This window comes from Emys orbicularis, chromosome 7, assembly GCF_028017835.1.
Source record: "Emys orbicularis isolate rEmyOrb1 chromosome 7, rEmyOrb1.hap1, whole genome shotgun sequence".
NCBI lineage: Eukaryota > Metazoa > Chordata > Testudines > Emydidae > Emys > Emys orbicularis.
The window spans coordinates 76,558,684-76,575,105 of NC_088689.1; the positions used below are offsets into that span (position 1 = coordinate 76,558,684).

Below are 16,422 nucleotides of genomic sequence, written 5' to 3' on the forward strand. Positions count from 1 at the left end.
TTGCAGTGCAGTTGGCATCTCATTTAGCGTGTGCACGACCCGATCCCTCCAGTTCCTTCCCAACCGACCTCGGCCTGAGATGGAGCTCTGTGGCAGTGTTCACAGTTCTTCCCCCCCCCCCCCAAAAAAAAATAGAAATAGTATAATTTAGATAGACAGCAAGTTTTTAATAATAATTAATTTTGCTTAGATTGCTAGTAGTTTAAAAAAAAAAAAAAAAAGGTTTTCTCCTGGTTTCCCCTTCCCCATAGTTTCCTCACAGCAGGGAACATTCAACTGTTGAACGATGCCTGGCTCCCCAGGGTTCGAAAGATGCGGCTTATGTCATGAAGCGATGCCAATTTCTGATGGACACTTATGTGTCCGATGTCTCGGTGAGGCGCACATCCCACAAAAGTGCAGCCACTGTAATAATTTAAAAGTGAGAGTCAGGCGCAACCGGGATCGCCACTTGAAACTGATCTTAATGGGGAAATCTCTCCAAACTGAGACAGAACAGACCTCCTCCTCTCCAGGCCCCCCGACTTCAGCAAAAGAGGACATGCCATCCTCTAAAAGATTGAGGAAGAGAACACCAACTTCGCTGCAGAGAGCACCGCAGAAAAAAAGGCAGTCTCCTGCCAGGTCGCTACTCTGATGCCGACAACCACAAGGGTGAGCACCATTGATGCTCCGGGCACCTCTGGCACTGTCCATACTGGGACCTCTGCCAAGCCCCACCACAAGAAGACAGAGTCGAGGCATAAAAAGAGACATGTCTCCTCCACGGCACCTACCTCACTGGTGAGGGACAGTGTGCCGAGACTCTCCCCAGGAACCATGCCTCCACTTCCAGCACCAACGGTGCAGTCAGCACCGATGGGAAAATCCAAAACGGCACCACCCATGCTAGTCAAACGATCACAAAAATTATCAGCACCGACGACTGCTATACCATTCCCTTTACTTCCCACCCACCTACCTTACTCTCCTCCCCCTCCCTCTTCAGGAACCCTTCTCATGAGCACCTGCTATGACAAGAAGTAGATCATATTCTACAGTTAGGTGCCATAGAACAGGTCCCTCACAACACAGAGGGAAGGGATTTTACTCCCATTACTTCTTGAACCAGAAAAACAGGGGATGGAGGTCCATCTTAGACCTCACAAAACTCAACAAGTTTGTACGAACTTAAAAATTCAAGATGGTCACATTGGGCACGATACTACCAGCGCAGCAAAAGGGGGACTGGTTTTCAGCCCTTGACCTTCAAGATGCTTATTTTCATATTACCATACATCCCGCTCACAGAAGAGTCCTGCGATTCACAGTGGAAAACTATCACTTCCAATACAGAGTACTACCGTTCAGCCTGTCCACCACACCAAGAGTTTTCTCAAAAACCCTTGCGGTAGTGGGCAGCACATTTACACAAACGAGGGAAAATGATTTTCCTATACTTAGACGATTGTCTCCTCAAGAGCTCGACTCAACAAGAAGCAATATAAATGGTCCAGAAGACAGCTGCACTCTTCAGGAATCTAGGGTTGCAGATAAACGAACAAAAATCAACCCTAATTCTTGTACAACAACTGGACTTCATTGGGGGCACACCTCAATGCCATAGAGGCCAAAGTATTGTTGCCTCTGAGCAGATTCACAACAATGACCAACCTTATATCGGTAATCAGCAGCAGCCCCCAAAAACCCGCACATATAGGACTACAACTATTAGGTCACATGGCAGCCACAACATTTGTGGTAGGACACGCAAGACTATATATGCGCTGCCTATAGAGCTGATTGAACTCAATATACATACCCAGCAAGCACAGCCTCCATAAACGACTAACAGTACCGCCAAAAGTCTTGGACTCTCTACACTGGCGTACAAGGTTAGAAAATGTATGTGTGGGCATCCCCTTCCAGTAGAACCCTCCCCCGATAATAATTATCACAGATACATCCCTGATAGGCTGGGGCTCCCACATGAACCAACACACAGTTCCAGGCAAATGGTCTGCTGAGGAGACCCACTTACACATCAATCTACTCAAGCTATGCGCGGTACACAATGCCTGCAGACATTTCCTGTCACTGATAAAGAACAAATCAATTTGCATAATGACTGACAACATTGCCTGCATGTTTTACATCAATTGCCAAGGAAGAGCCCGATCACACTCGCTATGCACCGAAGCCATGAAACTGTGGAACTGGTGCATTCACCACAAAATAAACATCTTAACCTCCTACCTTCCAGAATTCGACAGCAGACACTTCTCATGGGAGCATGAATGGGAAATGAACAATGTAGTCCTGCAGTCCATATTCCAATGATGGGGACCTCCCCCCATCGACTTGTTTGCATCCCCAACAAACCACAAATGCCCATTATTCTGCTCGAGAGCAGAGATGGGATCCCAATCACTGGGCGATGCCTTCCTCATCCCATGGGATGCAACACTCATGTACGCATTCCCACCGATCCCTTTGATCCCACAAGTAATACACAAGATATGAATACAAAAGGCTACAGTCACCCGAATAGTCCCGACATGGGCCAGACAGGCCATGTTCTTATCCTTACCCGATGCACATGGCGATATGCGCCCCATGAGTGCTCCCTCTTCGGACGGACCTTCTGTCACAGAACAACAGTTACACTCTTCACCCAAATCTGGAGAAACTCCATCTGAAAGCATGTCTCCTGCATGGTTCCATTATGGTGAGTTAGCCTGTTTGGAACAAGTCAAACACATATTACTAAACAGCAGGAGATCAACCATGCCGTAAAACTTACCCTTAAAAATGGAAAAGATTCTCCTCATGATGTCAAGAAAAACAGTTGACTGCCACTACAGAACCACTACTACTGGTGCTGGACTACATATTGGATTTGAAACACTCAGGTCTTCCAACAAACTCGATCAAAGTGCATCTCATGGTCATTACAGCGTTCAATCATGGAATTGAAGGGACCTTGATATTCGCGCATCCAATTACTAAACGCTTTCTCACCGGTCTACCGAACATTTACCCAGAGGTTTGCCAACCCACTCCGGCATGGGATCTAAACTTGGTATTGAAATACATCAACAGACCACCATTTGAACCTTTAGCCACCTGTTCCTTACTGCATCTGTCCATGAAAGTGGTGGCATTTTTTGGTCGCTATCACTTACGCCAGACGAGTAAGTGAGATAGGGGTCTTTTTGGCCGATCCTCCCTACACAATATTCTTCAAGGACAAGGTCACGTTATGACCCCACCCAAAGTTCCTACCGAAAATATCATCACCCTTTCATATAAACCAACCAATTCACCTTCCCATGTTTTACCTTAAACCACACGGGAATCCAAACGAAACCATTGTGCATATATTAGATGTTAGACACGCGTTAGCGTTCTAGTTAGATAGAATGAAGCCTTTCTGAAAGTCCCCGAGACTTTGTGTCCATGACCGAACATTCAAAAATAAGTGCTATCCACTCAGAGATTATCTAAATGGATCTCCACCTGTATTCAACAGTGTTACCCAAACACACAATACAGAACCTCCTAAGGACATCAGATCCATTCCACACGCGCTCTATCGACCTCAATAGCATTTCTAAACAAAGTGCCTATAATAGACATATGTAGAGTGGCTACTTGGGCCTCTGTCCATACATTTACTGATCATTATGCAATCATTCAAGGCCCGATGCCATAATTGGCCTAACTGTACTCGCCTCTACAATGCAAGCAAACCCAAAGTCCCTCCTAACCTCTGAGGGGCACTGCTCTAAAGTCACCTGAAGTGGAGCACCCACAGGGACATCACTCAAAGAAGAGAGGGGTACTCACCTTGTTCAGTAACTGAGGTTCTTCGAGATGTGTTCCCCTGTGGGTGCTTCACTACCCATCCTCCTCCCCTCTACTTTGGAGTTGGCAGTAAGGACTTTACGGTAGAGAAGGAACTGGAGGGATCGGGCTGTGCGCATGCTAGATGAAGCACCAATGGCACCGCGAGACATCTACTGCACACGTATGATCTGCATGGACACTGCTACTGTAAATCTCTATGAAAATAGCGTAGCTGAAGTTGACTTATCTTAGATTGAATTAAAATTACTTACTTCGCGTCCTCGTGGCGCTGGAATAAAGGCCGCGGCTCCCCCGTCGACTTTGCTTCCTCCTCTCGCACTGCTGGAGTTCAGCAGTCGACGGGAGAGCGATCGGGGATCGATTTATCGCGTCTACACTACACGAGATAAATCGATCCCTGATAGATTGAGATCGGCGGGTAGTGTAGATGTACCCTGATACTTGAAATGGAGCACCCACAGGGGGACATATCTTGAAGAACCTCATTTACTGTATAAGGTGAGTAACCCTCTCATACAGATTGTTACACCCACTGAGTGCTTTCCAAACAGGCTGGGATGCTCTGTGCTCTGAGCAGTTCACAATGTAAAATACAAGCTGAGAAATAGAGGTTAGGGGCCGAGGAACTGTAGTAGACAATTTATATACAAGTCAGCTCAATTCGCGGCAAGCCACACTGCAGAAGTAAGCTTTTAAATGTGGACAGGGAAGAGACTGTGCAGATGAGCTGTGGGATGTAGTACCATACATAGGGGGCTGTGTGGAAGGAGGCATGGAAATGATTGTGGGAGAAGCTAAAACAGCAGGACAAAGTTGGAGGCAGGTGGAGACCAGCCTGAGGCTTGACAAGGCATTGTAAGTAAGGAGGGGACAGAGTTAGGCAAAGCTTTGAAGGTGATGAAAAGAAACTGAAATTTGATTGTGAATGTGTAGCCAGTAGTCCGTTGATCGAAATGTGGGATAATAAAAATCTGGAGCCAGTTATACTGTTGTTTTGAGTTGGATGTTTGTGACAATACCTGCAATGGCACTTTTAGTAGTTTTTCCTCTGTGTCCATTATTAAGTTAAGTGTCAGTGCAATTTTGTATTCTCCTTAAAATGTACCTCTTTTAAATTGCAACATAAAGTGATTTTTCATATAACAAAGCTCTCTGTTAGAAATATGTTCCATTATAATCATGAGTAAAGGATCATAGAGTGTCTCTTGCATATATTTTTACATAAGGTGTAATATAACTGTAAATGTGGGAAAAGATAATTGAATCTTCCTGATGATTTTGTTTTTATTATACTTAGTGTTAAGGATAAAAATTCTTGCCTTAATTTCTAAATGTTGTTTTGCAGCTGCTGTGTTAAAATATGAAAATAATGTGATGAATATTCGACAGTTCAATTGTTCTCCGCATCCTTATTGGTTACCAAATTTTATGGATGTCTTTACGTGGTCATTGCCATTTGTTGGAGAAAAAGGTAGAAACTATGCTGTACAAGCAAACTGTATTTGTGTTTTGTGTGGGTGTTGCAGGTTTATATTTACATGAGAGAAATTAATTGTATGATTTCTCTTAAGGAACTATGTTAATCATTGCCACCTACTCCTTTGTTTGTCTCAATAGGGTGCGGAATTGTGAACACTTATCCCAAAAGACCTTTTGCAAGGTTTTGTAACTCCCCATGTGAAAGTGCTGTAACATGTCCATGAAGGATGGTGATCTGGGACATGAGGTAGTCTACAGCTGTTGGTTCTCTGTTCCCCCTGCTTTTGGCTGAGGTAGCTTGATTTTTGTCTGATGGAGCAGAGGAGGGAATGGAGAGGTTTAGAAGAGATGAAGGCACTTGTCTGCATAGTTTAATGAAAATCCCCTTCCTTCTGAAGTATATCTCTGAATCAACACACAATTTCAATAAAACTGTTTCCACTCTACAGAATAATTTGTTACACTTTCCTAACCTTAATGATGTAGAATTCTTAAATATTGTCTAGTTATGATGGATGTTCTTTTAACATTCTACAATGCCCAGAAGATTTACCTTTGATGAAGGACAATTTATATATAATTGTTCTCCTAAAATACAATTTAATAGATATCCCCGTTCTACCTCCCTCCCTCCAGAGATGGTAATTTTAAATTTAGGACAATTGGGCTCCAGGTAGGTTTAAGTAAAAAGCAAACAGTCGTGGTTGGACATTAGGTTGTCCTATTTAAAGTCCCACCGATATATGCTATAGTTGGTGAAGGGGTTGTAGAAAGCTCTTCAAATGTATCTGAAAAGTACTCTTGAGACCAGTTGCATAAACGCAGGTTTGGGTTAATATTACCTTCTGAGAGGAAATTACAATCAGATAGTTTAGGCTTTTTTTTAATATGCTCAGTGTATGTAGCAAATTACTTTATGGATTTCAAATAAAAGAAAGAATAAGAGTTGGAAAGAGTTTTCTGTTCATATGTAACTACCTGATGAAATCTAAATGTCAAGACTCATCAGTTTATATAGTGATCTTTTGGACATTTAATTGATTATTAAGTACAATAAATGTATAATTCTTATTTATAGTTTGTAGGACACGTAAGTGGTGGCAGCTGCTCATGAAAATGTGGATTATTTTTAATCTTTCAGTGTTTATTTGGGATATTACTTGATTTTGCTTACTTGAGAGGCTGGTAATTAGATAAGCTTGCTGTTAAACGAGAATTTTTTTGTTCAGCCAGCATATGCTCACTGCTGCAACCACAGTGCAAGTTAGTAAAGGCCCTTGTATTTTCTTTCTGTTGGCTTTCAGAAATGCACACACTTTGACATTTTAACCAAAGGTTAAATCTGGCTTTGCCAATTGGAAGTAATTTACGGCAAAATCCATTTTAAATTATCATAGGGTTTGTGAAAAAACAAAAGCAGTATGGTCCATTGCCTTTCTATTCAGGTAGATACATTTTGTGTACTTGTAAAAAATTGAGTTTCATTCAGACCATAATTAAAGTTGAGAAAATGCCAAAATATAAATTATCTCCATTTTACTGTTGACTGATCATTCTGAATTCTTGATATAGAAAAAAACTGTTTAAAGAAGCATTTTTAATTTAAAATCCTTTTAAATATTACATTTAAAAAGCCATGGGGCTGTCCATTCTTCAGTCAGGAGACCCAAATCAGGATCACTTTTGGGGTTCTTGCTCACAGGCTTTGTTACCCAGGGTTTTCAAAACCCAGAGCAGTGATAACAACTGTTTCTTTCCAGGCAGCGTAAGGAATAAATCAGTGGGGACACAGCTCCTCCATCTGATAACTGATTGATACAAACAAGAGTACTTTTATCTAAAACTACTCATTATTAGGTCTCAAGCACACACACACGCACGCTGTAGCAGCTGGTTCAGAGCATACTAAACCTTTAAATTTATCAAAGTCTGAGGTGGTTTTGAGGAATTAACAGTCAGGCTTCCGAGGGCCCTCCTTCCCTCCAGCTGCTGAGGAGTTTTGGTGTCCTCGGACTACTTCCAAATGAATCCTTTTGCCTAATCTTTTATAGCTAACTTAAATAAAGCACATAACTCATAGCGACTCCTAGTGGATCACTATAGTAAGCCCTGATGGATCACCAATTCTCCTAGTTTCAGCAAACTACTCATTTCTTATCAAAGCATTTCTAGTCATAACAACAATAAAATTTGTCTCAGGCACCTAAAACCAAGGTCGTCTGTCCAAACATTCCTTCCATTTTGATTAGCAGAACTGCAGACATGCAGCTGCCTGGCCTAGCTCCTGGGCCTAAAATTATTCCTAGCTACGTGATGTTTGATTTTCAGCTAGCCGTGACTGAACACACAAAATAGCTGACTGCTGCAGTACTGTCACATTCTGGGGTAACATGCAGGAATATCAAATTCTGTGTTACAGCTTTGTAGAGAAGGATGTTGTAATAGTTGTGCTATTATACTTGAGCCCTGCTGCTAGTTCATCTGTTTTAATATAACCGATGGCATTTTTAAAAAAAAGCTAAACTCTCCCCAACCTGGATATTTCAAAGTGTTTGTGTGCTTCTAAATAATGCATAGAAAATGTCTCTCTCCCCATACATGCACTCACTTATGCATACGTCACCATTGATGTGTAAGGATATACAGAAAAGGATATGAGAATTTAATGAGGTTTATGATAACTTTAAAAAAAATTACATGAGGAGTGGTAGTACATCTTTGTGTTGAATTGTAGAGGATTTTTGGGTCAGGGAATGTCTTTTTATAAAATGTGTAAACATTGGGCTCTCTGAATATTTTAAAAATATAATAATGGGAAACCCTGATGCGGAAAATCAAACTTTCTTTATCCGTTTTTAACTCTGACTCTTGCCTTAAATTATTAGCTGAGGATTTTGCATATTTAATATGCCTAAAGTAGTGTAATGTTGTTTAAATTTACTTTTAAAATCTGTCAGAGGAGTTTACATGTCTCTTGTCTCACAGGAACAAAATGTGGAAATTCTGGACTATGAGTCCTTGTCATTTAAAGGACTTCTGTTGTATGAGAGTATAATATATCTTATGTTACAAAGTGCCAAGCACATTGTAGGCACTTTGCAAATAACAGTAAATAATTTGCTGTAATTTCTCTAATACGTATTTGTTGATGTACAATTACATTGCACTCTTATTTAGGAAATATATTACTTATTTTCCTTTTATGCTGCCTTCTACATTTATGTGGAAGTAATGGTTGACTATATGTGTAATTTCATATTTTACATATAATGCACATATTTAGAGCTTAAAATTCACTTTTTTAAACAGCAGTGAAACATATTTATAAATATGCATTAGGGGAATATTTTTAGAGCGATTGGTAAAACTATTCAGTTCTTAAAAAGACTGACAACTTTACTTGGCATAAAAATATAACTGTTTAATTATACTTCCACAACGTGTTTCCTTTTAAAACTATTTGCATTGGCAAAAGTTAAAAATTGAAGAGACTTGTACATTTTTATACATGAAGCTATGTCCCCATACTCTTTCAGAGTGCAGGTTCAGAGCTTTGTTGTAGTGAAGTTGTGTGTGTTTGTTTTTTTAACTGGCAATAGAATGACAGATTTAAAGAAAAAATAACTACCAAGAATCTAGTGAATTGTCACACTTTGGACCAGGCTCTCTCTAAATCTCAAGGCCAGATCCTCAGTTGTGTAAATTAGCATAATGCCAGTTTGCCAATAAACTGGCTGGGCATCTGGACCTCTCTATCTTTGACCCTGATAATGTGTGTTCTCAGTTATACCACTAGTACAATTTGAGGCATATGACAAGCATTTCTCAACTCCCCCAATCACTGACTCAAGAAAGTTGGGAGGTAAGGTGTGGGAGAATAATAATTCATTGACCATTGCAAGAAATTTAAGATGAAAGTAAACTGTCAAGCCATTCTGTTTACAAATATATTTGAGGAGACAAGGTGGGTGAGGTAATACCTTTTATTGGACCAACTTCTGGTGGTGAGAAAGACAAGCTTTCAAGCTACGCAGAGCTGTTCTTCAGGTCTGAGTGCCTTTCCCAGAGCATCACAGCTGATCAAACTGATAGTTTAGCGTAAATAGCACAGATCTGTTTGATCTTGTACTTAGCTGTAACACTCTGGGAAAGGCACTCAGACCTGAAGAAGAACTCTGTGTAGCTCGAAAGCTTGTCTCTCTCTCCATCAAAAGTTGCTCCAATAAAAGGCATTACCTCACCCACTTTGTCTCTCTAATATCCTGGGACTGATATGGCTACAACAACACTGCATACAAACATGTTTGACTTTTGACAAATGAACTTTCTGTACTGTTGAGATTCTTTTAATGAGAGCACCTACTACCAGGTTAAAGATTGTGTTTTTGTTTGTTGCTCATTAGATTGTCTTGGTTGAGAAAATAAAGTTTGCAGTTGTAGAATTTGTATAAGGGGATTTCTCTTTAGGTTAGTCTACACTTCACAATGTCTTTAGAGGAGTGTAGGGTCCTTACATTACGTGCAGAGCTAGCACGGGTATAAATAGCAGTCTAGGCAGTGAGGCGCTGCTCAGGCAAGTAGAGTAAGGACATACCTGAATCCTGTGAGTATGAATGTACCCAGATATGTACGCTGCTCACCCAAACAGTGTGCCCCTGCTTCACCTTACACTGCTATTTTTAGCAGTGTAGTGCCTTTCTGCTAGGTCTTTTCCCACTGCAGGGTAAGACTCCAGCAGTGGGGAAAGGCTGTGGCAGCTCCCTGCTGCTGCCACAGCCTTTCCCCAATGCAGGGAAAGGCGCCTGGAGTGGTGAGCTACCAGAGCTGCTTCTTACTACAGGGAAAGGTTCCAGCAGTTCCCTGTGGTGGGGAAAGACTGCGGGAGCAAAGAGCTGCCAGAGATTTTCCCTGCTGCAGAGAAACATTCCAGCAGAGGGGAAAGGCTCGGGTAGGGTGACTAGATGAGGGGAAGAATTGGGGGGGTGCCCGCCGTCAGAGCAAAAAAAAAAAAAAAAGCCGAGTCCTGCCCCGGCTGAGCAAAAAAACAACAAAAACGGGTCCTGCCCCGGCTGAGCAAAAAGATTTTATCGGGACGTCTGGTCACCCTAGGTAGGGGGGAGGCAGTGGGGAAAGGCTCCAGCAACTTCTTTCTGCTGAGCCTTTCCCTGTTGCCTTCCTTCTGCCCTAGTACCTTTCACTGACGTGTAGCTACACACTGCAGTGTGGGTGCAGCCTGATTTTTGGTGCCGAATGTAGTTACACATACCCTATGCACTGCTGCTAGCATTGTGCAGTGTAGACGTAGCCTTTGTTTGCTAAGTAGTCAGCGAAGCACCACGTGAAATTATTCGATTTAGCTTGGCCCCGTTAGATAGTAGTTATAAGTGCTAGAGAGATCCCTAAGATGATTTGTCATTTTATTAATATAGGGTATTCCAAATTCATGTGAAGTGTTCCCCATATACTTTAAAGATTATTTGAAAATCTGGTTTAAACTTTTTTTCTCCTCTGTGTGCCTTCACTAAATACTTTGAAAGATTCACAGTTTTCTTTTTTTTTTTCTTGTCATCTATACACTTGCATGGAATTACAAGGTACCTTCCTAAAAGAGTAACCTAATTGGAGCAGATTCACAACTTTTTACATTAAGGACACTCTTTTTGAGCACATGAAAGGGGTGGTCCATCATGCTTTTTAATAGGGCAAGGTGTTTTTGCATGTAGTGTCCATTTATTTTTCAGTTGATATAAATATTATGTTGGCATTTATCCATGTCACAAATGGATAAATATAAATATTTTTAAATATTGGGTTCCATTTCCCCCACTGGTTTTCTCTCTCATCCCTTCTCTGTTGCACCATGTTATGGTTAATCGGGGAGACTGGAAAGCTCATCCTCCAAAGGCTGCATTTAAAGCCACTTTTTTTTTTTAATGATACTAGCTAACTGCTCAAAATTTAGTCTGAATTGATCAGCTTTTGTACAAATACAGCTTAGAGTTTATTGGTTTTTCATCAGATTCAAGATTGCTTGAATGTAGAAATATCATAACTTATGAAAGGAGATCCTTTCTAAAAAGAACTAATTCTGGACCATGGGTGTGGGAAAAGAGGGAAGTCTGTGATGCTATTCCAGCACTTGTCTTTGTACAGTGGTGTTACCTTAGCATCATATTTTGTTATGTTTCATTCCAGGAATATACACATGATGAAAAGTGTCTGTGTCTGGGAGAGTAGATTGCTGAGCAGCTGAAAAAATACATACTGGGGTGTGAAATTTTGTCAGCCATAAGTGCAGACAATTTGTTACACCTCACATATGAATTAATATATGTAGCAGTGTATAGTTGGTTAATTCATTATTATTCTTTTCAACACAGTAACAGAAATGTTGGTGAATGTTCTGAGCATTTGCTCTGATGATGAATTAATGACAGAGGGAGAAGATCAATTTGACGGTAAGGTCACCTTTGTATCTAAAGTACTATATTTTCATGGAAACGTTTCTATAGTAGTGGTTGAGACTTTGACCAGTTGTATTATATGTTGGAAATTTTTTTATTTTCTTTAGGGTTTTTTTCTTTTCTTTAGATAGTATTTTTATATTTGTAATATAATATAATCTTGTTAAATAATATTATTTAGTGTACTGTTCAACAAAACATCTTCAAAAATTCCTAGAACTTACTTTACCCAAAGAGTACAGTTGATTTGATACTACACTTTGATAAACAGCAATTGTTATGTACCTTTCTTGACACTTTCTCTGTTTTTTTGGGGCTTCAGAATTTAATCCTTACTTATTATATTAAAAACAATAACAAAGAAATTGTACTGTAGTAAAAGCTGTATGTTCAGGTCTTGAAGGTTTTGATTATCTGTATGAGCTACCTGAACTTTCCTGGCATTTATGTTGTTGCCAGAAACGTGAAAATTAAAAATACAGCCTTAGGTCTTGATCCTACAAACAAACATACAGTGTTACTCACATGAGTAATCCTATTGCATTAGGGGAGGGGTGGAGGTGGAATATTCATATGCTTAAGCGATTATTTCATTCTCTAAAATGACAGGCTTTCACTTAGTTTCTCCAGCAGAGACTTACTCAGCATTTATTGAGTATGCTCCCTCTTTTGGTACAGTAGTTGAACTATTTCCTAATTTTGATTGTTTTTATATTTTTATCTCATCTCCTTTAACAGTTTCTTTGCTTAGTCTATTCTATCTTCTCTTCATAAATAGATTCTCCAAATACTTGACAAATTTTCCTTGCTTATCAGAATTGTAAAATGTATCCAACATTTTCCACTTTTTATTCAACTAATTTAAGTGTGGCAATTTTTCGTTTCCTTCACTTTTCTTTTCCAAATTCATTCTTTATTAGTACTGCCAGGTAAAATATCTTGGGGTTTTTTTTAATTTGTCTCACTCACTTTTTTTCTCCATCGTTCACTTCTTTTTTTTCTGCACTCTCTATCTGAAGTACAATTCTCATATGGCAATAAAAAAGGTACAGACCAGACAGAATAGTGATGTTTTGAAATATGACTTCATAGATCCATAGTATGAATGTTAATAGTACAGAACACATTTATATACTGAGATATGTAGAATTTTTGTTTTACTATCAGTCTGTTAAAAATATGTATAAAGATTTGTATTTGTGTAATCAGAAGTCCTATTCCAAGACATTTGTCTTTCTGTGCATGAAAATATTTCTCCTTTCTTCCATTCCTCTTTTTTATAGAATTTCATTCTTTTATCTCTTTCTAATATTTTATCTTTGGACCTGCATGTGTAGGGAGCATTCACCTTTGTCTTGTTTTTTATAATGATTTTTAGTGTAAACATTTTACTTCAAAATTGTGCATGAAATATGTTTAGAAAATGTTCCAAAATCTTGTTTATATAGTACGTTTAGCATCTTCTAATTAGTTTTAGATGGAAAAAAGTAATATGTATGCTGTGCAATTTTACAGATGTGTCGATATAATAGTTGAAAATGGATCTATTAACTTAACTCTATAGTAGCTAACAAACATTTTCCCAAATCCCAAACTGTAGACATTTTTGTTCAGAAATATTTTTCTGATTGTGTGATCATTTGGTCAACAAAATATTTGAGGTCTGTACAAATTCTGTGATTCGAAGGAAATATTTTTAATAATAATGAACACATCAGTTTCATGTGATATTTATAATGGTTATGTCAATCTCTGGGAGAATAATAATATTGCTGAATGTGTTTCAGATTAATAATTGTATTGCACTTGGCTTGTGGAAGGTGTGGAATATATAATATGGCATTCCAAGTTCACCCTCTGCCTTTTGGCCTGCTTTGCTGGAACACAACATATGGCTATGTCTCCATGTATCGGAGTGTGGATGGTTTCTTCCCCAGATGACTGAATATTCGGAGGAGACTTTTGAAGTATCCATAGTTTTAATGGTGTTGATTGGTCTCTGGCTGATCTCTCCATTTGAGGGTCAGCAAGGGAAAGAAAAAATTAGCTGTGGGGCCTTCCTTCTGCCCACAGTAAACTAAACCAAAATAAATGGTAGGGATGAGGAGGGAGCTCCTGCGCTGTAGCAGATCAAAAGGAGGCAGTGATGGCCCTCCTTTCCCCACTCCAAAGCCTCGTTGGTAATTTTTGTTTGCATTTCTTTCTTTCCCAACCAGTCTGTCTCTCTCTTTTGTGGAACATGCAGCATTTATTCCAGTCCTTTGGTAATGGTAATTCCTGCAAATGGTGCAAATTTACAAGCGAGAATAGATAGTCCCTAGAATTGGGAGGTAAAGGAGTCCTCACATATTCCAGCTGACTCTGCAACCGTCTGCCACTGAACTCTTTGGTTTTGTTTTGAATTTTTCTGTGTGTGTATGTCTGTCTGTCTCTATCTTTGTGTGTGTGTGTGTTGTTTTGCAAGCCTATGCAGAAAGGCTGTCTACGCTTGGTTAGTACAGTCTGCCAAAGAATCGGTACCAGAACAGTGACCTTTTGTGTCTTGTGCATATCAGCTGCCACTATGTTGTGCTGGTAGGGCTTGTAATTGATTCAGGTGTCAGTGAAGAATTTAGTAATAGAAAAGCCATGAGAATGAAACGTGATAGTTGTGAAAGTTACAATATCAGTGGTTTTGATGATAACTAGATTCACTTGAGGTTTTTTTCTTTTTGTGGATGAGGCATTGGTTTTACTGGCTCCTTTAGGTGAGCAAGGCCAGTTTTATAATCAGCACACACTTAAATGTTTTGGGTGTTGGACTTCTCTTAGGAGAATTGTTGAATTTACAAAATTGTACTGAATTAATGCATTTTTATAGAATTGTGGCCCTCTCTTCATGAGCTTGAGACCTTCTTTTATTCCATTGAAAGTAGGTACAGCTGCAGCACGAAAAGAAATAATCAGAAACAAAATACGTGCAATTGGCAAGATGGCAAGAGTTTTCTCTGTTCTGAGGTAATTACACATTTTGTCTCTCCCCAGTAACCCTGTTATATTGGAAGAGAAAAATCTAATCCAGGCCATTGGATGTGAAGTGTTCTTCATGCACATCCATAAGCAATAGCTTAGTTAAAATTCTGGTTTCACAAGTTGTTTTAAAAGATTGCTGGTGTTGGGGTATTTGGAGAGAAAAAATTTTTTATTTTGAAAGTTACCTTTGAGACCTAGAAAAAGTAGAGCATGTCTCTCTTTAATCAAACAGCTAATCACTGTGTCCTAATTACAGATGTCTGTCTGTCTGTACCTTATGAACAGATATTGAAATGACAGTTGTATAACAAAGGGGATTGGGGCTGGTTAGGAAAATGTCACAAAGCTCAGGACTATTCTGTTACAGATTTTAACACCGTACACTTCTGTAGCTGCTTAGGATTCGGGCATAATCAATTTTACTCCAAAGTGTGCTTTTGCCCCAAAAACAACATAGGTCAAATAGGTATTATTTTTCAAACTTGACTCCCTCCCTTCCTTCCCCCCCTCCTCCCCCCACTTACAGAATCTGTGGGCCAGACTTTGAGCCACTTGATCACACTGATGAGCTGTTACTCTTAAGGGTAGTTTAATTAAAGCCACTCATGTAAAAAAGGGGAAAGCAGTCTGACCCATAATTATTTTCATATATATTAAGTTCTAGACAGAGGAAAAGACTAGTATCTAGCAGATAATTTCTTCCCCAGGTTGGAAAGTTTGCCCATAGTTAATCCTTTGAAGTTTGAGCTGTGTTAAATCTTGACATGGATAAAACATAGCAAAAATAAATAAGTGGCTTTATAGTTGTTGTTTTTGTTTTGTTTTGTTTTTAAATGTCATTGCTTTTCTTCCACCATAGGGAGGAGAGTGAAAGTGTGCTGACACTCAAGGGTTTGACTCCCACTGGAATGTTACCTAGTGGAGTGTTGGCCGGAGGACGACAGACTCTGCAAAGTGGTAATGATGTTATGCAACTTGCTGTGCCTCAGATGGACTGGGCCACATCTCACTCTTTTGCTAACACTACACATAATGCATGCAGGGAATTTCTAATGCTTTTCAGTTCTTGTCTTAGCGGCTGAGATAAGCATAGTGTTATATGTTAATCAGGCAATGTGAAATGGATACCTAACCAGGGTATAAAACTAAAAGCAAATATTTAGTAGTGTTAGACCAGTCTGAGCTTCCTTAATTTAAAAATTTTCAGGTGGCACAAGTGTCTCAGATGTGGGGTGACTGTATACAGCTGATAATGGAATCTAGAGTCATTTGGTCATTACATTACAGAAAGTGCAATGTAATTCTTCATTTTTACTTGTCCACTTTTCATTTAAACAGTTTTATTACAGATATGTTACTAGTTTTAATTGGTAAATGTCAAATACTTTTTTGATGCTAGTATTAACAAACAGATGCAGGCTGCTGAGCTTCATTTTTCACTTCATTGACAGATTGAAATGTGCTGCGTTTTGTACCCTGGTAATTAATGCCAAAGTTTGTTCTCTATGTTGTTTGTCAAATGTTCTATGTATAATTGACTTCCCTGAATTGTCCTTGTAACATGCTGTTTCCTTCCTCTGCAGATGTAGCTGCTTTCTTAGATCTGTCTGTCTCTCTC

At 39.4% G+C, this 16,422-nt stretch overlaps 1 protein-coding gene across 1 annotated transcript in view; it reads left to right on the forward strand.

Moving 5' to 3' along the window:
• PPP3CB (protein phosphatase 3 catalytic subunit beta) overlaps positions 1-16,422 on the forward strand; it is a 91,021-nt gene that overhangs the window by 62,535 nt on the left and 12,064 nt on the right. Inside the window, exons 10-13 of the mRNA XM_065407143.1 lie at positions 5,195-5,320; positions 11,709-11,786; positions 14,705-14,789; positions 15,664-15,761. Coding sequence (XP_065263215.1) covers positions 5,195-5,320; positions 11,709-11,786; positions 14,705-14,789; positions 15,664-15,761 — 387 coding nt within the window. The remainder of the gene's footprint in view (positions 1-5,194; positions 5,321-11,708; positions 11,787-14,704; positions 14,790-15,663; positions 15,762-16,422) is intronic.